The following is a 21,687-nucleotide window of genomic DNA, read 5'->3' as shown; positions in this document are numbered from 1 at the left end:
CGAGCTCCCGGCTCACTTCTCCCTCGAACCCAGGAGTCCCAGCCCCCAGCCTCTCCTCCCTAAGAATTCGAGGTTTTCTCAAACACAGGCAAAACTGTGACACCAAAAGACCCAACGGGGCAAAGCTAGAGGCGAGAGGCTGCGCCCCGTCCTTGGCGCCCGCCCGCCGCGCTGGCTGCTCCCTCCCACTCCCTCGCGGACCTGTGCCGCATCATGAAATTTTAATCCCAAGTGCATTTTTGGCCCGACGCCGGGAGGCGATGGGGAAAGGAGCACCCTCCTGGGGGCTGGATCTCGAGGTGGACTCGGCGTCGGGGAAAGGGGCTGGCGGCGAAAGGAGCGGAGCAGGACCTGCCTTCGGGCAGGAGATGGCCGAGGACAGTCGAAGTTCAACCCCAGAGGGGCAGGGCTGGAATTCAGGGGTGCAATAAGAGTTCAGAGGGCGGAGACAGATCCCAGGGGGCGGAGACAGATCCCAGAGGGAGGGAAGAGAACTCACGGGCGGGGAAAGTACTCAAGGATGTATACCTGGATCGGGTTCCAGAGGGTGTGGGCAAAAATCAAAGCAGGGATAGATCCCAGGAGAGGGGACAGAACTCAGGGGTAAAGAAATATCCAAGGGGACACACTCAAGGGGTGGGGACAGAACTCAGGATGAGAGAAATAAAAGGGCAGGGATAGATCCGAGGCTAGGGAGGGAATAATGACCAGCAATGAGGGTAGGGGGAGTATAACTCTGAAGAGATGAACCCAGAGGGAAGGAAATCGGAAATGAAGGAACTGGAAGGGGTGGTGGGCCAAGAGGGGAAATAGAACTGGAGGGACATGGAATCTAAAAGGGGAAAGATGGAAACAGGTGGATGGGGAAGAACGAGAGGGGACAATGGGTGGATCGAAATGGGGGTTGGAATCCATGAAAGGGGAAGGAATTCCCTGAATGAGAAAAGAACCTTCTGAATGAGAAAGTTGAAACTGAGGATGTGGCGGGTTGGGGATGGCGTGCCCGGGCAGGATGAGGAACTGGGGGGCCCAGAAATTCGGCGAGGTAGGACTGGGAGGACAAAACGCTGGAGGATATTTAGAGGAAGATGAAAACGCGAGCACGAAATTAGGGGAAACAATCGGCGGGAGCAAGTCTCAGGAAAGAACTCTGGAGGAGGGAGAATCTGGGATAAAAGGAGCTGGTGGGGAATGAGTGAGGGAGAAGTACCTCCGGGAAGGGACTGATCTGGGAGCGATGCAACCCAGACAAGTGGGTTCAAAACGCATAGGCTTGGTCTTGGGCGAGGCGAGAACCTGGATGAATGGCAGTGGAAGATGGGCGGGACTAGAATGCAAGGGGCGGGGTATAGCAGAGTGGGCGGGGCCTCGTCCCGCCCCACCCCGCCCCCGACGCTGAGTCCGGTGACAGCCCCCAGAAAGCCCGCACTCGCAGCCTCCTTCCCCCCGAGCGGAGCTGCGGGGCCGGCCGGGCCGGGGCGGACCCCGGGTACCCGGACGCGGCCGCCCGGGCCCGCGGGCGGGGGGATCGGCGGGGGGGTCCGGCAGCAGGGGCGGCCACCATGGAGTTCCGCCAGGAGGAGTTTCGGAAGCTAGCGGGTCGCGCCCTCGGGAAGCTACACCGGTGAGCGTGGTGGGGGTCCTGGGTGTGGAAGAACGCGAGGGTCTGAGGAGGACGCTCATTCCCACCTGGGCGCAGATGGACAGCTGGACAGGCGGTACCCATGCGTTGAGGGGGGGCGCTCCCATCTGTCCAGTTTTCTCCCTCGGTCTCCGACGGTCCGGTCTCATCCATCATTTTTCTGCGCCCCACCCCATCCCTAGGCTCTCTGCCCTTTTCTCTGGGATTATAAATATATATCCCCCTCTTCTGGATCTCTGTTTCCCTCGCCGGCTTCTGGGTCTCCCTTCACCTCTATTCTCTCTGCCTCCTCTCTCCAGATCTCTGTCCACTCTCTCTAAGTCTCTATTTCCTTTTATCTCTGAGTCCCCGTCCCTCTCTCTCGCTCTCACTAGATCTCTACAACTCTGTCTCTGGGTCTTTGTCTCTTTCTCTGAGTCTCTGTCCCCCAACTCCCTGCCCTAGGGTTTCTGACACTCTCCTTTAGGAACTCGGGCACTCTTTCTGGTGTTTTTTACTACCTCATCCCAGATCTCTCCATCTCTGTGTGTTTGTCAGTTACCATCTCTCAGAGAGTTTAATCTGAAGCTAAATCGGATTGAGGCCCATTGGTCCATGTCCTTGAGGAGAGCTAAGCTGGGAGGAAGAAGCCAGGGTATCCTGGGTCTCTGATGGAGAAGGGAGTTGCAGGCCAAACATTAGGCTTCTGGAGTAGGATGGACTTTCCAAAGGGTATAGACTAGGGCTGAGAGGGACTTCCTCCCAGTCAAGGAGATGACCCCGATGACCTGGGTGTCCCCAGAGCAGTCTGCTACACCTCTCCTGAGTCTCTCACCCCCAACCCCAGCCCTGGCTCCAAGTCAGAGAAATTACTCAGCTGCGGAGAAGCCTAAAAATATCTGGCCACAGTGCGGGGAGGAGTTGGGGCCTCATCAGCACCATGCCCTGCTGCCATTCCCTCAGACCCTGGGATCCCCATGACCCATAGTCCTGACCCTATCTTTGATTGCTCTTCAGTGCAGCTTACTAGACCATGCAAGTTCTCCTCTAAGTCTAACACTCGTCCTGCTTGCCACAGATTACCTCCGCACTCCAAACTTACCCCACCCTTTAGTAACCTGAGAGATAGGAATAAAGCTGGACAGAAGGGAGGGGGGCAGGAGGATGGCGCAGTGTTGGGGAGGGGGTGGAGAAGCTGAGATAACCTCACCCTTTCTTTTTCCCAATCTTCCAGCCCCTCCCCACCCTTTTTCTCACCTCCTTTCACGAGTTTCTCAAAATACATCAGCGTGAAGTCAGGAGGGGGAGAGAGACGTGCTGGTGGAGGGGGTTGGGAAGGGGGATGGAGGCAGGAGGAATGTGTTTCTCAGGCTCTCTTTCTTCCTCAGTCTCCGCTTCTCCTGTGTCTGGGTTTCTCTCTGTCTGATTCTGCCTGATCGTCACCTCTTTCAGCTGCCTTGGGAGCCCCTAGAGACCCCAGAGTTCAGGGTTCCCACCAGGACAGTCACTAAGGAGTTTGAGCCCAGAACAATTGCATCTGAATCCTGGGGTCTGCTTTGGTGATTGCTGAGAAGGGGAAATGCCCACACCGGACTCCTTTTAATCCTCTAGACAAAGCTGGGGAAACTGAGGCACCATTGGGAAAAGGGGGAAGTCCGTGGCTGAGTACACATGGCATCTTTTGAACCCAGGTCAGTCTCCCACCCAAGTCTTGGGTGGGGGCTGCAGATTTCCTCGAGATGAGTGCTGCTGGAGTGGGGTGGAAAACTCCCTCAGATCAGGAAACACATAGCAACCCAGGGTGACTTGGGACAAGGACAAGGGGGGAAAGGGAATACAGCAAGAGACAGGAACCAATATGCCTCCTTTTTGAGAGCCAGGCCTGGGGCAGGGCGATGAGGAGGGCCAGGAAGTGATCAGGTCCCACTGCTGCTTGTGTGTGACCTTGGACATGCTGCTTCTGTTTCCTGAGCCTCAGTCTTCTCAGCTGTACAATGGGAGGGTAAGGGAGAACCAAAGGGACATGAGGACAGAGACTGGGGAGGCGGGAGCAGGGGAGTGGACTGAGAATCTCCGAGAAGCAGAGGCAGAGACCCACAGATGGAGGCTGAGACACTCTTTATTTTGGGTGAAGGAAAGTGGAAGGGGGCAGTCCAACTCTGCAACCCGATGGGTTGTAGCCTGTCAGGCTCCTCTGTCCATGGAATTCTCCAGGCAAGAAAACTGGAATGGGTAGCCCTTCCCTTCCCCAGGGGATCTTCCTGACCCAGGGATCTAACCCAGGTCTCCCACATTACAGGCAGATTCTTTACTGTCTGAACCATCAGGAAAGTGCCCTACCTGCTCCCTAATCACGACCTTTCATCATCACCAAGTTCCTAATCCTGAGTTCCAGGCATCCTGAGAGGGCAAAGCGATGTGTTCTTACCCTCCATGAAGCATTGGAGCCACCTTCACCTCTGCATCTCTAGTTCTCCTGAAATGATAATGTCACCTTGAAGTGACATTATCTTTGTAACCTCACATTCTACTCATGCCCCCATTTTACAGATACAGAATACTGAGACTTCGTTCCTTTGTTTAGAAAACCTTGATCCGAGATCTATGTCCTCATATTAACAATGAATATCAAATTGCAGGGGCTGCAATCCCGTCTTGAGTTTCAGGGTCAAACCGCATGCGGGGGCAACTTGGGTCAAAGTTTAATTTCATTGGCCGACCTGTTCTGATGGGAGGGGCCAGTGCCTACCACCGTGCACTATTCATTCTAGGGGGCTTCTGTTCCCCACTCTCTGGCTCATTGTCCCCTACCCAGGGTCTTATTCCTCGTCCCCCTAGTTTCTGTCCGTTCCCCCAGTCTCCCCACTTTCTTAACGCCCTCCCCCAGTTCCTTAAGTTCCAGGATGGGGAGGGTTGCTGTGTTCCCATCTCTTCCACTCGCCTCCTCCCAGGCTGTCTGGCTGTTCTTTCCTCCCCCGTCCCAGTCTCCCTCGCCTCCATCTGTTCTAGCCCCTTCCTGGGATCCAGCCGGATCCCCTGGCTGCCTACCGGCCTCGGAGAGGAGCCACGCCTCACACATCATGTCCCCAGCCTGTCTCTCCTCAGGCTCCTTGTCTTTCCGACTTTCTCTCAGCGTTCTGGGTCTCTGTCTCTGCGTTCTCTCTTCTGGGTTTCTGTCCCCACTTGTCTTTGGGTCCCTCACTGGGTTTCAGTCCCTTTCCTTCTCAGGGTCTCTGTCCTGCCCCTCTCCCCCATCTCTTTTCAGGGCCTCTGCCCCGGTCTCTTTCAGACTGGTTGTCTGTTTCTCCCTCTCTGGGAGTCTGTTTCCTTCTCTCTGAGTCTCTCTCCCTCCTGTGTCTCTGATCCTTTTTCTCTCATTCTCTGTTCTCTCCACCCCCCGACTCCATTTCTGACATCCTTTTGAATTTTTCCACGTCTATCTCAGGGCACCTCTTTCTCCCTGCAGCCTCTCTCTGGAATGGAGGTGGCCCTCCAAGTACCCTATCCGTCGTCACAGATTCAATCCTGGATCCAGAACAGGCGGGGGCGAGAGTCACGCTGGGGACTGAGCCAACCCCCCTACCAGGGCCATCTGTCCCTTGCCAGGACACCACCCGCCACTCCTCCCCACCCCCAAGGCTGACAGCCTGAACTCAAGTTTCCCCAGATATATCCAGCTGGGCTGCTGGATTCCAGTGCCCTGGACCTCTCCCAGCCCTCCCACTCCCACTCCCGATCCCTGGGAGTGGGCTTCCAGTGGCTGAATGGAGTCAGCTGGATGTCAGCCCCACACCTGGGCCTGGAAGCCCGGCAGGGCATGCCCCGGGGCAGGGGAGGGGTGCGGTATATATAGCAGATGTGGCTGAGAAGCATCTGTTCTTTTGACACCTTTGCTGAGGCATCTCCTTAGCGCCTTTTACTTCCTCAAATAGACTCATATCTGGAAGACGGGGCTGGAGAGAGTCTCTGGGCCTTGGGGATGGGGGCTGGGGGCACAGGGTTTTGGATCACAAAGGATAGCCTAAAACAACTGAGTTGAGAGGTGACAAGGCTAGTGGAGAAGGGAACTGGGGAGTTCCATACTCTAGTCTGAGGAAGGAAGGGGCTGGGGGCGCGTGGGAATTCCTCGTCTGAGGGAGACGGAGACCAGGGAGAAGTCCAGATTCCTGGAGGGAGAAGGAAGTTAGGGGCTGAACTCTTGGGGAAAGAGGGGTTGCGGGTTTAGAATCCCTGGTCTTGAAAAACAAGAAGTTTTGCCCTGACTCGTGTCATGGGGAGGAGGGGGCTAGGGGCCCGGACGTCCGAGTCTGATCCTTGCTGCCTCGCCGCAGTCTTCTGGAGAAGCGGCAAGAAGGTGCCGAGACGCTGGAGCTGAGTGCAGATGGGCGCCCGGTCACGACGCAGACCCGGGACCCGCCGGTCGTGGATTGCACCTGCTTTGGCCTCCCTCGCCGCTACATTATCGCCATCATGAGCGGTCTGGGCTTCTGCATTAGCTTTGGCATCCGCTGCAACCTGGGCGTGGCCATCGTCTCCATGGTCAACAACAGCACGACCCACCGCGGGGGCCACGTGGTGATGCAGGTAGCTCGGGGGCGGGAGCTGCCTGAGGCTGGGGGAAACCCTGCCCAGGCCCTCTGATGACGTCACACTCGCCTACGCGAGGCCCAGACCACGCCCCTTCCACGCCCCGGCCTGAGTAGACCCGCCTTTTTGCGCTGCCCCACCATGGGCCCTAACCAGGTGGCGCTAGTGGTAGGAGACATGAGATGTGGGTTCGATCCCTGGGTGGGGAAGTTCCCCTGGAGACGGGCATGGCAACCCAATCAGGTATACTTGCCTGGAGAATCTCATGGACAGAGGAGCCTGCTGGGCTACAGTCCATGAGGTCACAAAGAGTTGGACACTTGGCACACAACCTCAGCTCCACCTCACCTCAGGGCTCTCCTTTCCTAAGTCCTGCCCTTATCTAAATGAAGCCCCGCTCCTATTTGTTTCACCTCTCTGCTTTCCAAGTGCAGACTCTTCCAAGCGTTTGGTTCCCTGTGATATGGCTGCTCCTGTTTCATTTTGGGCATCCTAGCAACTTTGCTCCACCTGCACCTCCTGCACCTGTTCCAGTGTCGAATGTTACTCCCAGGCCAACTCAGGCTCCGTGAATTTTTTTTTGTTGTTGTTGCCGTACCTTGCGGCTTGCGGAACTTTCTCAAGCAGGGATCTAACCAGCACCGCCTTGCAGTGGAAGCAGGGAATCCTACACACTTGACCACCAGGGAAGTCCCTCCACCGTGAATTTTTTTTTTTAAGATTTTTTTTTTTTTTGATGTGGAACATTTTAAAAGTCTTTATTGAATTTATTACAACATTGCTTCTGTTTTGTTTTTTTGGCAATAAGGCATGTGGGATCTTAGCTCCCCTACCAGGGATCAAACCCTGTATTGGAAGGGAGAGTCTTAACCACTGGACCGCCAGGGAAGGCCCCACCGTAAATTTTGATTCTGGCTTTTTGGAAGTTCCACCGCCGCTTATATCCCTTCTACCTCTGCTCTGGCCATTAACCTAAAGCCCCGCTTCGTCCCAGATTTTCTGTTTTAATTTCCATATAGGCCATGCCCCTGCCTCCAAAAAAAAATCCTGATTTGGGCTGTGGCCTACCTGCCCCTGTTCTTTTCCAATCATGCCCAACCCTTTGGCTACTTCTTGTCTCTTCCTAGAACCCATCCAATCTGCAAACAGTTTGTACATTGGTTAGAAGTGGAGGAAGAAACGTACCCCATATATGGGCTCCTACGCATTCAGAGAAGGGACCCTGAGGCAGGCAAGCAGACAGAGCTAGGCCTCTAGGCAGCAGCAGGCTCTGTTGCTAAGGTAGTGCGGCCCTAGCAACATGGAGGAGCAAAGTTGGGGGGTAGATGGCCCAAGCTCTGATTGGCAGGTGTTTTGAAGGCGAGAGGGGATCCTTGTTGCTGATTGGCTGAGGGACTGTCTGCGGGTGCTGACTGGTGGAAGAAGCAGAGCGTCTGGAGCAGGGGTGATGGTTTGATGTGCCTTTTGGCCCACAGAAAGCTCAGTTCAACTGGGATCCAGAGACTGTTGGCCTCATACACGGCTCCTTTTTCTGGGGCTACATTGTTACCCAGATTCCTGGAGGATTTATCTGCCAAAAATTCGCGGCCAACAGGTATTCAGGGGGCGGGGCGGATGTCTCAAAGTGGGCAGAAACTACAACTGTGTGGGTGGAGTTAGAGGCTGTGGCCTTGCATTTGGGGGCTGACTCCGGGAAAACCGGAGGAGCCTGGGTTCGGGGCCGAGGCCCTAGGGAAAGGTGGGGTTTGTATTGTGGAAGTGAGGAGTCTCATAGAAAGTGGGACCGGGGGTTCTGGGGGCGCGGGGCCTGGCCTGCTGAAGGAGGAAAGGGCAGAGTCCTAGGTCTGGCAGGATAGCTGGACTCTTCGGAACACAACTTTTCCTATCAGGGTTTTCGGCTTTGCTATCGTGGCTACCTCCACTCTAAACATGCTGATCCCCTCGGCTGCCCGTGTCCACTATGGCTGTGTCATCTTCGTGAGGATCCTGCAGGGGTTGGTAGAGGTAAAGCTCCGCCCCCTATGACCCCATTGCCCTTCCGACCCCACCTTTTCTCGTTGACTTTGGTTTTCTCTTCCCTAGGGGGTCACGTACCCTGCCTGCCATGGGATCTGGAGCAAATGGGCCCCGCCCTTAGAGCGGAGTCGCCTGGCGACGACAGCCTTTTGCGGTGAGAGGAAGGGGCTGGGATCCGGACTCGTGGGTCTGGGGCTGGTGGGGGTGGGGGTGCTGGAGTCTAGACTCTTCGATGGAGGGAGGAGGGGGTTGCGGGCTTGAACTCCCGGATCTGAAAGAGGAGGGGGCTGGTGACCCAGACCGACGTGTCTAAGGGAGCAGGGGCAGTGGCCGGTACTTCTGTGTCCCAGGAAGGTAGGGGCTGGGAATCCGCACTACTGCATTTGAAGAAAGATGCGCTCTTCTCCATTCTGCACCCTCCCCGTTAGGTTCCTATGCTGGGGCGGTGGTCGCGATGCCTCTCGCCGGAGTCCTGGTGCAGTACTCAGGATGGAGCTCTGTATTCTACGTCTATGGTGAGGGGCCCGGACGCCTGGGTCCGGGTGGTGCCGGGGCAGAGCGAGGCCGGTCGTCACCTCGCTTCCATCCTCCTCCTGACCCCCTCCACCCACCAGGCAGCTTCGGGATCTTCTGGTATCTGTTCTGGCTGCTCGTCTCCTACGAGTCCCCGGCGCTGCACCCTAGCATTTCGGAGGAGGAGCGCAAGTACATCGAGGACGCCATCGGCGAGAGCGCCAAGCTCATGAACCCCGTCACGGTCCGGGCCCAAGCCTGGGGAGGCTGGGGCGCGGGGGGAGAGGAGAGTTATCAAGGCAGGGAGACCAGAGGAAGAGGGGCTTTGAATCCTCACTGCGTGTGGATCTTGGTAGATGTACATAGACATTTCCATAGACATTTAGAAGAGACGATGGGATCGCCAGTTGGATGGCGCCAGAACCTAGGAGGCGTGATCAAAGCCCAGGGAGGACGGGGTTAGCAGGTGCGGAGAGCAGGGCTAGGTAGTGAGGTGGGCGGAACCACTGATGGGCGTGGTTAAACCTGCAGAGGCGGGTTAGAATGTGGGGTTTTGCTCAGACCTCAGGGTGGGTGAGGCTCGAATTAGGGGGCATAATTGGGTGGAAGGAGACTCTTGGGTCCACATTTATGACTCTGAAGGTCATCGTGGGGTCTGGACACCCGCCAGCCTGAGGACCACTGAGGCTAGGATGTCAGCCTTCCCATGGGGACGCGGTCAGGCTGGCGACCCTGCCTTCTCGACGGCTTTAGTGAGACAGGGAAATCTGGGTCTCTGCGGGACTGTCGTGGGATCCCTGAAGGGACTTGGAGAGCGCCCAGGCCTGTTCTCTGTCTTAGCAGCCCTTCCCTCCTCTCCCCCACCGCAGAAGTTTAACACACCCTGGAGACGCTTCTTCACGTCCATGCCAGTCTACGCCATTATCGTGGCCAACTTCTGTCGTAGCTGGACTTTCTACCTGCTTCTTATCTCCCAGCCTGCCTACTTCGAAGAAGTGTTCGGTTTCGAGATCAGCAAGGTTGGGCCCGGAAGGGGAGAGCTGCGGGCGCGGCGGGAGGGTGAGCGCGGGAAGGAGAGGAACCTGGATCCCAAGGGGTTGGAAAGGGGGCAGGGAGGAAGCCCATGGTACCTGAGCCGTGGTGAGACCCCCAGGCAGGTGGCCGCTGAGCCGCGACGCCTTGTACGCCCGCCGGCGCAGGTGGGCCTGGTGTCAGCGTTGCCTCACCTGGTGATGACCATCATCGTGCCCATTGGAGGCCAGATCGCCGACTTCCTGAGGAGCCGCCGCATCATGTCCACCACCAACGTGCGCAAGCTGATGAACTGTGGGGGTGAGTGGGGCGGGGCCTGGATCTGGTCTGGGACCTGGCTGGAATGGGCGGAGCATGGCTGGGCGGATCTAGGGGGCTGGACCATGGCCGATGGGGCGCCGTCAGAGGGCGAGTCCATGGGGCGTGTCCAAAAGGCAGAGCCTGAGTGAGACCAGGCCTGGCAGGAACGAATCTTAGGTGGCAGCCTCCGGGGCAGTGTCTGTAGAAGGACAAGGTGGGTGTGGCTGCCCAGGTGAAGCAAAGGCGAGACCACGTTGGGTCTGGAAGGACGGGGCCTATACGAGGCTGGCCAGAGTAGGATGGGAACTGGGTGATGAAGAGGGGCACCCGGAGAGACAAAGGTGTGAGTGTAATGAATGGAGACTGAGAGGGAAGCCGTGAAGGTGCCGGGGTGGGGCCTAGACCCGCTGTTTTCAGGGCGTGGTCTAGTCAGGGGGTGGGGCCATTGAGGTCCCAGCTTGGGTAGCGAAGCCTGTGCACGTGGTCAAGGGCCAGGCACTGGAGAATTGAGGGCTTGGTTAGGGCGGGCGCGGGCAGAATGGAGGACAAAGCCAGGGACAGGCGTGGAAGTGGCAGGACTGGGTCAAACTGGGGGAGGCTGGGAGCCAGGAGTGGGTCTGGAGAGGCGGTGCGGGGAGGCCTGTGCTCAGAGGGGGCGGCCCTCCGTAGGCTTTGGCATGGAAGCTACGCTGCTGTTGGTGGTCGGCTACTCGCACTCCAAGGGCGTGGCCATCTCCTTCCTAGTCCTCGCCGTGGGCTTCAGCGGCTTCGCCATCTCCGGTGAGAACCGGCGATCTGCAGCTTGAGGGTGGGGGGGACTCTGCTCAGCTCAGTGGGGAACTTCCTGACTCATGTAGAGCACCTCCCAGCCTGGCGAAAGGCATACTGGAAAAAGCGGCCGGGAAGTCGGGGAGGCTAGGCTGGGGGAGGAGTCACTGGCGTGGGAATCGGTTGTGACGCTTCTCGGCTCGCCTCGCCAGGGTTCAACGTGAACCACCTGGACATCGCCCCGCGCTATGCCAGCATCCTCATGGGCATCTCCAACGGCGTGGGCACGTTGTCCGGCATGGTGTGCCCCATCATCGTGGGTGCCATGACTAAGCACAAGGTCCGTGCCTGGGCCCTGACCCACTTGCCCTCCAAATGTGTACAGCACCTTCCTGACATACGTCACCTCTCTGGATCTCTGGCTCCTTTTCCAGAGAAAAGGCCCGCCCCTTCCCTAGCCCCGCCCCCTTCCACTAGCCCCGCCCCTCTCCTCTCCTGTCTCTCTGTCCTCTGACTTCACCTCCCCGTTGTCCCCGCTACAGACTCGGGAGGAGTGGCAGTATGTGTTCCTCATTGCCTCCCTGGTGCACTATGGGGGCGTCATCTTCTACGGGGTCTTCGCTTCGGGAGAGAAGCAGCCGTGGGCGGAGCCTGAGGAGATGAGCGAAGAGAAATGTGGCTTCGTTGGCCACGACCAGCTAGCTGGCAGCGACGAAAGCGAAATGGAAGATGAGGCTGAGCCCCCCGGGGCACCCCCTGCTCCCCCTCCATCCTATGGGGCTACACACAGCACAGTTCAACCCCCAAGACCCCCACCCCCTGTCCGGGACTACTGACCACGTGCCTCCCACTGGATGGCAGTTTCCAGGACCTCCATTCCTCACATCTCTGGCCTGAGTGACAGTGTCAAGGAACCCCAGTCCTCTCTGTCCTGCCTCAGGCCTAAGAAGCACTCTCCCTTGTTCCCAGTGCTGTCAGATCCTCTTCCCATCCTATTTGCCTCTCAGGGGTAGTGAAGCTGCAGACTGGCAGTTTCAAGGATACCCAAATTCCCCTAAAGCTTCCCTTCTCCACTCTTCTGCCTCAGTGGTTTCAAATCTCTCCTTTCAGGGCTTTATTTGAATGGACAATTCAGACTCTTCCTCTCTCTTGTGGTTTTGGGCACCTTCCCCTTTCCTTGAACCCCTGGGACTCTCAGGTGAACCCCTGAGATTACTCAACACACCTTCCCTTTCAAAAAAATTCAAGGTCTTCCTCTAGAAGTTTCAAATCTCTCCCAACTGTATTCTGCTTTTTCCAAGTTGGTTTAACTAATCACCCATCCCTGCCATTCTAGGGATTGATTCTCACCAGCGTTTCTGAGGGGAAATGGCAGTTTCAAGCACCCCACCCCCTACAACCTCTTCATCCCTCCCCCACCAGCAGACTCTGCTGCAGCACCAAATTTCCCCAAAACCTTCTCCCAGCTTAGCACATTGCCTAGGGAAACAACCAAAATGGCAGTTTTAATATGCCTCTCTTCACCCCCATGCACTTTTTCTGACACGATTTTCAGGTCTAAGAAGAGCGGCTGCTCAAGTCCATCAACTCGACGGTTTGAAGCCACCGCCATTGAACTTCCCCATGGTGGTTTCAAGACGCACCCCTTTCCCCCAATTCCTTGCACTTTATTCTCCTGGGTGGTTTTGAACTACCCTCATTTTCTCAGTGGCCATTTATTGCGTCCCTCAGGGGCTAAATGACTCCAAATCTGGGATCCTTCCCCTCTCAGACTCCCCTATTTCGGCTTAGAATTTGGGGGAACATGTGTAAAGGAGAAGTCACAGAATCCCAGGAAAGGGAATGGGGCTGGGGAAAAGGGGTGTTTTTCCCCGGGGCAGGGTTGTGTCTTTGTGTCTCTGTCTCTGTGATTGTAAATCCTGCCCTGCCCCTCTCCCAATAAAATGCTTTGGTGTACACACCCAGTCGTCACTGGCCTTGGGAATCTCCAACCCCCTTCTCCCTCGGACCGAGGAGCCCAAGCTCCCAGTCACCTTGACCCCAGCCACCCTCCTCTCCCAGGGCTTAGGCCAGAGGAGTTGTCCAGCTGTGGGTACACGCAATTTATTCGGTCTCAGACTGTGTTCTCCGCTGACATCTAAAGCATTTCTGGGTGTCCTCTATTCTAGAAGACCACTAGGTAGCAAAGCTGACCCCGAGGACGGGACCCCTGGGTGCTTCCTCCGTCCGGGGCTGGCGCAGGTCTGGAGAGGCTCACAGGAAGTTGTTTGGAAGTGTGGCAGGGGAGAGCGGTTCTAGGCGCTGGGGGCGGCCCCCGCGGGGCGGCGGAGGCAGCTTGGGGGGCAGTGGTGGGGTGGGCGGTGGCTGCTTGGTAGCGATGTGTGAAGGGACCCAGGCGTCCGGCGCGTAAAAGTAGAGGTCGTAGGGTTCCTTCGGGGCGTCCAAATGTATAACTATGGAGACAAAGGAGCGAATTCGTCCCCGGAGCTGACCGGGGGCCTGTCCCCTCTACTGAGCCGCTGGCCGATGAGGAGACGGGGTCGAGGACTCCAAGCTTCCACGGGAATCAGGTTTTCGAATAATCTTAAGAGGCCTTAAATACCAAGGGGGCGTGGCGTCCCCGCAGCAGGGGCGGGGCATGCCGCGCGCCAGGAGGGGGGAGGGGCGGGGCTTGTAGGGACCTGCCCTTCCCCCACCTGGGGCAACTCCACGCTGCCCTGGGGGCTCAACTTCACAGGTGTTTGTGAAATTTCCAGAGAATTGGGGGTCAGGGCTTCTACTGACCTTGGATGGGGACCTGTACTTTTAGGTTGGGCGCCCTTAAGTGCCAGGCGAAACCAGGTTAAGGACAGGTGCAAGCGCTTAAGGAGCGGGACGCTGCAGGAGTGGCTTACCCGGTTCATCTCCGTCGTTCGGGAGCCGGTGGTGTGCGAAGGGCCGGTGTCGAGCCGCCCGGCGGTAGAGACACCACAGCAACAGGAAAATGCCAATAAGCAGCCCGATCCCGGCGAGGAATAGGCAGAGGGCCCCGCCTGCCACGCCCCGGGGACGGCCCACCAGGGTCACGCCTGGAGGAATAAGGCCCAGGGACTGAGCAATCTAACCTCCTAGCCCCCTCCACCCTCAGACCCAGGAGTCCAGATCCCGCCCTTGTCCGCCCTCGGATCCGGGAGTCCAGCCCCCCAGCCCCTGCTCCCCCAGACCCAGGATCCAGAGCCCCAGCCCCTCCTCCCTCAGACCCGGGGGTCCAGCCCCCAGCCCCTCCTCCCCCAGACCCAGGATCCAGACCCCCAGACCCTCCTCCCTCAGACCCGGGGGTCCAGGCCCCAGCCCCTCCTCCCTCAGACTGGGGGGTCCAGGCCCCAGCCCCACTCCCTCAAACCCGGGGATCCAGGCCCCCAGCCCCTCACCGGTCTCCTGCACTCTCTCCAACACGATGATAGTATTGACTCTCTCACCTCGGCTGCGCCGCTGAGGGGCCCGTGGAGTGGCTGGGGCCGGCTGACTGGGGGGCCCTGAAGGAGCAGGGGGCCCTGCAATCCGGGCTGAGGGAGGAGGGGCTTCGGGCCCTTTAGGGCTAGAGTTCTGGGGGGCTTTCAGATCAACTGTCCCGGGAGAAACTGAGGTGGGCAATTTAAGGGCGGTGGGGTGGTTGGCTGCAAGTGCTTCTGGTTTGGGATTCAGGGATTGCTCATTAAGAGCAGTAATTTCTTCTTTGAAGGGTGCAGGAGTTTCTGGGGCAAGGCTAGTGGAGATTTCAGGGTCAGAGGCCGTGGGGATCTCTGTTGAGTCTTGGTAGAAGGTTGTGGGGAATTTTGTTTGAAGAATCTCGGAGGGGCTGGGCTTGTGGCCTATATGAGATGCCAGGTGGGGTGTTTCAGTAGGGTCAGGATGGAGGGTCTGGAGGAATTTAGAGCTTGGTGTGTCAGAGTCATGGGTTTCCAGAGATTTGAGGTCAAAGTTTTTGGTGGGGTCAGAATTTGGGGTCTCAGGGGTTTCTGCAAGTGATATCTCAGGGGAGCTAAGTTTGGGAATCTCTGGGAATTCTTGATGTAGAGTTTGGGTAGGATCAGGGTTTGGGGTCCCAGAAAATCCTAGGTGTGAAGTTTTAGAGGGATTAGAGTTGAGATTCTCACGGGATTCTGTGTGTGAGATTTCTGTGGACTTAACCTTGGAAATCCCTGGGGATTCTTGGTGTGCAGTTTGGGTAGGGTCAGGGTTTGGGGTCTCAGAAAATGCTGGGTGTGCGGTTTTAGAGGAATTAGGTGTAGAGGCCTCAGGGGATTCTGTGTGTGGAAGTTCAGTCAGGTCAGCTTTGGGGGTCTCAGATGGTTCTGGATATATCATTTTTGAGGGGTTAATTTGGAGGGTGTCCAGGGACTCTGGTGTTGAGGTGTTGAATGAGTTAGGTTTGGGGGTCTTAGGAGGCTCCTGCTGGGGGGTTTCTTGGAAGTCAGTACTGGGGGTCTCAGTGAAGGCAAGGCGGGAGGGCTCAGGGGAAACCGTGTGAGGTGTCTTGGAGGGCTCAGGATAAGCAGCCCCTGGGGATTCTGGGTTAGGTCCATAGAGACTGGAATTTTCAGAAGCCGGAGGGTAGGGCTGGGAGGGGTGGTCTATCCCCAAGAAATCGGAGCCCGCAGGCAGTGAGACCGTAGGGGCGGCCTTGGAGCCCAGCCAGGTGAAGAGGAAGCCGAGAAGGAAGAGGATTGGTCTGAAGGATTTCATAGCTTTGGGTGATACCTGTAGCAGCAGTGGAGGGGGAAGGAAGGGGTTAAGGTCAGAGCCGCCTGGGAGGAGCCTCTGCCCACTCCAGAGGCCACGCCCAGTGGTCCCCAGATAGATCACATTAGCACCGCCCAGGTCAGAGCCAGAAAAAGGAGATGCTACCTGCAACTCCCCAGTAGGTTGTGGGGTGCACAGGGCTTCTTGGGAGTCGTAGTAAATTTCCTTATCTGTTTCCCCAAAGGGGGTCCCAGGAAAATTGGGAAAGAAAGATACATTTCCGAGCCCCTATATCTTTGACTTTGGCTTCGAAGTGCGTAGACCTCTGAGGGGACATGGGATCAATTCCTCTTCAAGGGCCCTGGGGACATCTTGACTCAACAGTTGTTTACATTAGAGGAGGCTCTGAAGGAACGACTGGGGGCCCTGACCGCCTGGATTTGAGAGATGAGGGGGCCTAAATGCCTGTAACCTGAGGAGGCAGAACACTCCTGGATCCTGGTCAAGAAGCCTGCTGGGGGTTCAGACTCCTTTTTCCCAGAGGGTGGAGGGCAATGTGGGTCTAAATTCCTAATTCTCTAGAAAGGAGAGGCCTGAAGGTTCAAATGCCTAGAATTTTGAGGGAGCAAAGCTTGTGGGGTGGGTAAGTTGTGGATTACGGGAGAGAAAGGAAATGGGTGTCTGGAACTCTTGGGTCCTGAGTTAGAAGGAGATTGAAACTCTTGAGTCTCCTATCCTCCAGAAATAGGTGTATAAGGGGTCTGGATTCCTCAGGCTTCAAAGGGAGACAGCTTGGGGCAGGACTCGTGTCTCTATGGAGGATGGAAACTGGGATCCCCGGGTCTCAGGTTGGTCTTGGGCAGAGATAGTTCTCAGGTTAGGTGGAGGTGGGGTGGGCATACACCCAAATGGGATGGGGCCTCTAGGGGTCTGGGGTCTCTTACCTGCTCAGTGGGGTCCAAGATAACAACAGGTGAACAGAGCTGAATGCAGAGATCAGTAAATGCTGCAGAATGGCTCTGGGTGGGGTGGCAGGAGGTAGGGTCCCAGGGGCACAGGTGATGCAACTGATCCCCACCCTTGGGATCCTGGGAGCCTAGCGACAGCTTGAGCTCTTAAAGGGCCAGAGATAAAGGATAGTGTGGGGGAGGGAGGTAGGGACTGGATCCTTTGGTTGAGGGGTGTGACCCAACCCAGCTCTCCTCCCTGCAAACCCAGGGGTCCCAGCCCTCTGCCCTCTCCTACACCCACACCAAGCATCCAGGTCTCTGGTAGCCTTCCACTTCAATATCCAGGAGTTGGGAGCCCCCACCCCCCACCAAAGACCTCTCCCCTCAGATCCAGGAATCCAGGTTCCCAGAACCAGGCCTTGTTCCCCTCCTCTGGGGAACTAGGAGTCTCGGTTCCCATGTCCTGTCAATCAGAGACCCAGATTGCTGCTGCCTTTTGGGACTTCCCAACCTTTGCCTACCATCCCATCGTGAAGAGCTCACCCTGTCAAGAGCCAGTACTGGGTGGGGGGGTGGGCCTTATCGTCACAGCACCCCCAAATTCCTCCCCGGGAAGGGCTCGGACACTTCAGGGTAGTCAGGGTCCTTGTCTGTCTTTTTCCCTTCTGTGCAGTGTCACTAAGACTTTCCTGATTTTGCCTGTCACTGTACTTGCCTTCACATCCCACCACCACACATTCCCTTTGCCTTCTCTTTCCTACCCCTGTCTCCCACCTCTCAGTCTTTCTGGTCTCTGCCTGCCTGGACTTGTCTCTGGGTATCTCTGCCCAGGCTGGCTGGCTGTCCTTCCGTCTCCTTCTGTCTTTCCGAGTGCCGTTCCCTTGATCCTCCATCTCATAGCTGCTCTCTTGGTCCCTTTCCCCTCTCTTTTCTCTCTTCCTTCCCTTTTCCTTACTTCCTCTGTTGCTCCCATTCTGCCTCTCTTTCCTCTTCTCTGTCAGTCTTTGTCCTTCCCTCTCATGGTTGCTTCATCTCTTTGTGTCTCTGCATCTCCCCATCGGTCCCTCCTCTGATCCTTCCCCTGTCTCTCTTTCTCTGTGTCTCTGGCTTCTGCTCTGATGATCCTTCCGCCTGTCTCTATTTTTATCCCTCTGACACACCCCCTGTGTCCACTTCTCTGTCTGTCTGTCTCTCCCCCTCCCGATTCTCCTCAGGTCCCAGCTCTTGGTCCCAATTAGTGGGTGGCCGACAAGGCAGCCGCTGGCCCCCCACCCCCGGCTCCTCATTACCGCTGGCAGCTCCTAATGAGCCTGGGGTGGGGGTGACCCGGTGCCCCCGGCCCCCTGGTCTGCGTCACTGGCCGCTGCGGGGGCTGTGGAGGCGATATAAGGGGGCTGCCAGCCTCGCTGCCGGGAGCCCACTGCGCGGTAGGGCACCCTGCAAATTGGCTTCGGGGGTGGATGGGTGGATGATGGGGTCTGGTTTCTGGGCCCAGACGCGGGCATCACTGAGCTCTTCTTGTCTCCCCGCAGGTGATGGAGGCCCGCCAGGTACCCAGGAGCCCCCGGGTGCGGCTGCTGCTGCTGCTCCTGCTTCTCGTGTCCTGGGGCCACCGCACGGCCTCAGGAGTCGCCCTACCTCCCGCGGGGGTCTTCAGGTGAGCTGGACATCCAAGTCTCCCAGGGAAGGGTGGGGACTCGGATAGGTGGAAAGAGACCCAAAGAGAATGGGGAACAAAGACTCAGAAAGGGGAAATAGAGACCCAGAGAGGAGGACAGAGGTGGGAGGTTAACAGGTAGGTAATCTGCAAAACAAAGAGATACAAAAGAATTCTGAGAAAGGCTTTGAGAGACTTGAAAGGAGTCGAAGCAGGAATGAGTTTGTTCCTTGAGCAACGTTTATTGGGTCTGCGGTGTGTGCCACGCGTGCGCCGAGCGCTGGGGCCGGACAGGGGCATCAGACTCGGTCTCTGTACTCAGGAGGCTCGGAACCTGGTGAAAACTGAGCCGAAGACCCACACAGAGCAAGAGACGGGGACAGAGACCGAGTCCCTTCGCAGCTGGTGCAGTCACAGGGCTTCGAGTTAGACCGCAGGGAGAACAGGCGGCGGGCCGCGGGCCAGGACCCACGGTAACCGCCTCTTTCCATCTCCCGTCAGACTCCGCACCCCCGGCGGGGCTCGGGCGGGTCCGGCCACCCCCCAGTCGCGGCGGAGCCTGGCGCTGGCGGACGACGCGGCCTTCCGGGAGCGCGCGAGGCTGCTGGCCGCCCTCGAGCGCCGCCACTGGCTGAACTCGTACATGCACAAGCTGCTGGTGCTGGACGCGCCCTGAGCGCCTGCCCGCCCCACCTCAATAAAGACCCTGCTGTGCCTCCCGACTGCGCCTCCTTCCTGCGCCTCGTGTGCGTGTGGTGGTGGTGGGGTGTGTGTGTGTGTGTGTGGGCACATGTGCAGGGGGCGGGCCCTGCGTCCGCTACGCTGACCTCTGCCCCTTCGTCCCCTCTGTTCTCATCTTTCCCTCCACTCATTCTTTCTCCCCTCTGCCCCACCTCCTCTACACTACGGCCCCAGCTCTGCCCCTTGCTCCCACTCTGTGCCTTTGTCCCTCTCCACTCGCATACCTGCTCCCAACCCACCCTGAGTCCATCCTCCCCCCTTCTCTCGCTCTCTGTAACCTCCCTGGTCTCTGTCCCCCTCTGGGTCACTGGCCCTTCTCTGCATCTCTATAGCTCACTGGGTATCTGTCCTCCTCTCTCGGAGTCTCTATAATTCTCTTCCTTCCTCCTGGCTTCCCGGCCCTCTGGGGATTCTTCGTCTCCTTTATTCTTCTTTATGCCTAAAACTCTTCCTTTTTCTGAAAAATAAGGAATGCTTGGCAAATTTGTGTCATCCTTGCGCAGGGGCCATGATAATCTTCTCTGTATCATTTCAATTTTAGTATATGTGCTGCTGAAGTGAACACCTTCCTTCAATTCTTAATCACTTTTTCTCTGCCTGGCTTATTCGTGTTCTTCCCACCCCTCCCCCCTTTCTTCCTACTGGTCTCATTCGCTTTCTCCCAGCTCTCATTTTCTCTGAATTTCTTTTTTCTCACTCTCTCATCACTTCCCGACTTCTACTTCGGGCATAGTGGAAAGATCAGAGGCGGTGGGATGGGGTGGGGGCCCTGGAGATGTACTTGCTATTCAAAACCAGGCTCCCCGAAACCCAGTTGTGTGGTATTGGGAAGGGCCTCTAACCTTTCAGCTCCCTTTTCCTCATCTATTGTAAGACTTAAACCAGATATACAGTTAGAAGACTTAAGTGTAGTGCCCTTCTGGAAGCAAAATGTATTATCATAAAAGGGTTTCTGAGGATTCCCTGGTGATACAGTGTTAGGACTCGACGCTTTCACTGCTGGGATGGGTTCAGTCCCTGGTCGGGAACAAACATCCCGCAAGCAACACTGAGCGCAACCCCACCCCCCTCAAAAAAATAGAAAAGGCCTCTTGCAGCAGCCTGCAGCAGTTTCTGCAGGGTGGTGTTCTAACTGCGCGACTCCCAGATCCGGGTGCCAGTCGGGACGGGAGGAGAGAAGAGAGGAGGAAGGAAACAGGCGACAGGCTCCAGGAGGCATGGGACGGAGGCGGGGAAACATCTGGCCCACCCGTGAAGGAAGCGAGGAAGCAGCTAATCAGAATCTTCCCCTCGCTTTTTTTGTCTGTCTCTGGAGGCTCCGCGGGCCCTTGTCTTGCCCCTCACTGGTGACCATGGCAACCCACTCCCCTAACCGGACGTTGAGGGTTCTGAGTCCAGCTCCCGGGGCAATTCGCGCGGACCGCGCTCTGATTGGTCTTCAGAAAAGAGGAGCTGGGCACGTCATTGTGGGAGAAGGGGGCGGGGCTGGCACTTTGTGATTGGCAAGTTCTCCGGTAATTTGCATTCCGAGAGGCGGACCGCGCCCTAATTGGCCGTTAGGCTGTGGGGTGGGGCTATTTCCCTGTTACTCAGAAATACTAAGCAATGAATAACTGTATTCCTGGTGGCTCAGTGGTAAACAATCCGCCTGCCAATGCAGTAAACGCAGGAGACCTGGGAGACGCAGGGTCGATCCCTGGGTCGGGAAGATCCCCTGGAGTAGGAAATGACAACCCACTCCAGCGTTCTCACCTGGAATATTCCATGGACAGATGAGCCTGGCATGCTACAGTCTATGGGGTTGCAAAGAGTCAGACATGACTGAGCATGCACATGTCACAAATACAAGGAGTTGGCCAAATTTTACAAAGACTCTGGCAGACTGAGGTCATTTCCCCAGGTTGTCAGGGCTAGGATAGGACAGAAGAATAACTGGAACCCAAATATGTGCAACTTCAGAAGTCTGATCATTCCTCTACTTTCATGGAGAAATAGAATTAAAATGTCATGAGGAGGCTTATCTTCTGTTTGCTGAAGGGCTTGGTAATTGTGTCTTGTTGGATCCTGGCCTATGCTCTTCCTGTACTTTCTCCTCCCCAGATCTCTTTCCTAGCATTTGATGCTTTTCAGAGAATGGTGCCTGGAACTTCTTCCCTTCTCACACTACTCCCTTCTCCTCAGGAAATTTCGGCAATCTCCACACTTCAATCACCATCATAGCTAGTAATACCCAGACTGCATTTCCAGACTAAGAGCTCAAGGTTCAGGGCTCCAGCCTTCTTGGAACACTCCACCCCACATGAGCTCAGTGTTCCCCGAAACCCTCTCCTTCGCATGGGGTCCCCACGTTGGGAATGGCTCCACTGTCCACCAGTCACTGGGTCACATGCCAGCCCTTGCTGTCCCCCTTCACTGCCTGTCAGGCCTGGCACGGTCCTTCCTGCTCTACCACTCTCTGCCCTGCGCTTCTTTCCATCCACTTACCCACCCCAGCTCAGGCCTCATGCCCTCCTATCTTTCCCTGCTTCCTGCCTCCAGCTTCACTCCATTATCCATCCCCTGTACAGGCTCAGGCGGTCCCTTTCCCACCTAGAGTTGATTCTGCCTCTTCTCTGATCAGAGCCCTTTCTCAAACAATTGGCAGTACAGCTCAAGCTGGTGTTCAAAATGCTTAATGGATTCTTGTCTACCTATTTTACTTCTTGCAACTCTAAAGCATCAAATCCATCTCTGGCTTCATTTTTTTTTTAAATTCAAGCAACATAGTGCTGTCTCTATGG

At 56.7% G+C, this 21,687-nt stretch overlaps 3 protein-coding genes and 1 non-coding gene across 4 annotated transcripts; 2 read left to right on the top strand and 2 right to left on the bottom strand.

Moving 5' to 3' along the window:
• Positions 1-1,562: 1,562 nt before the first annotated feature.
• SLC17A7 (solute carrier family 17 member 7) lies at positions 1,563-11,673 on the top strand. Its single transcript, XM_068992602.1, has 12 exons — positions 1,563-1,624; positions 5,953-6,205; positions 7,684-7,802; positions 8,098-8,212; positions 8,291-8,378; positions 8,653-8,739; positions 8,839-8,981; positions 9,607-9,756; positions 9,937-10,069; positions 10,739-10,849; positions 11,050-11,177; positions 11,380-11,673. The coding sequence occupies exons 1-12, from the start codon at positions 1,563-1,565 to the stop codon at positions 11,671-11,673; spliced, it is 1,683 nt and encodes a 560-aa protein (XP_068848703.1).
• A 1,417-nt stretch (positions 11,674-13,090) lies between these two features.
• On the bottom strand, positions 13,091-15,562 carry GFY (golgi associated olfactory signaling regulator). Its single transcript, XM_068991695.1, has 4 exons — positions 15,003-15,562; positions 14,248-14,858; positions 13,732-13,905; positions 13,091-13,290 (listed from the first exon to the last, which is right to left on the bottom strand). Exons 1-4 carry the CDS (start codon positions 15,560-15,562, stop codon positions 13,091-13,093), a joined length of 1,545 nt encoding a protein of 514 aa, XP_068847796.1.
• Positions 15,563-18,044: 2,482 nt separating this feature from the next.
• PTH2 (parathyroid hormone 2) lies at positions 18,045-18,842 on the top strand. Its single transcript, XM_068991675.1, has 2 exons — positions 18,045-18,166; positions 18,668-18,842. The coding sequence occupies exons 1-2, from the start codon at positions 18,045-18,047 to the stop codon at positions 18,840-18,842; spliced, it is 297 nt and encodes a 98-aa protein (XP_068847776.1).
• A 525-nt stretch (positions 18,843-19,367) lies between these two features.
• Positions 19,368-19,472, bottom strand: LOC138097275 (U6 spliceosomal RNA). The gene has a single exon (XR_011146475.1). It is a non-coding gene; the product is annotated as a U6 spliceosomal RNA (small nuclear RNA).
• Positions 19,473-21,687: the final 2,215 nt, after the last annotated feature.

Source organism: Capricornis sumatraensis, chromosome 20 (genome assembly GCF_032405125.1).
Source record: "Capricornis sumatraensis isolate serow.1 chromosome 20, serow.2, whole genome shotgun sequence".
NCBI classification, from domain to species: domain Eukaryota; kingdom Metazoa; phylum Chordata; class Mammalia; order Artiodactyla; family Bovidae; genus Capricornis; species Capricornis sumatraensis.
Note: the sequence above shows the minus strand (reverse complement) of the source record. Positions and strands in the feature narration are given on the sequence as shown.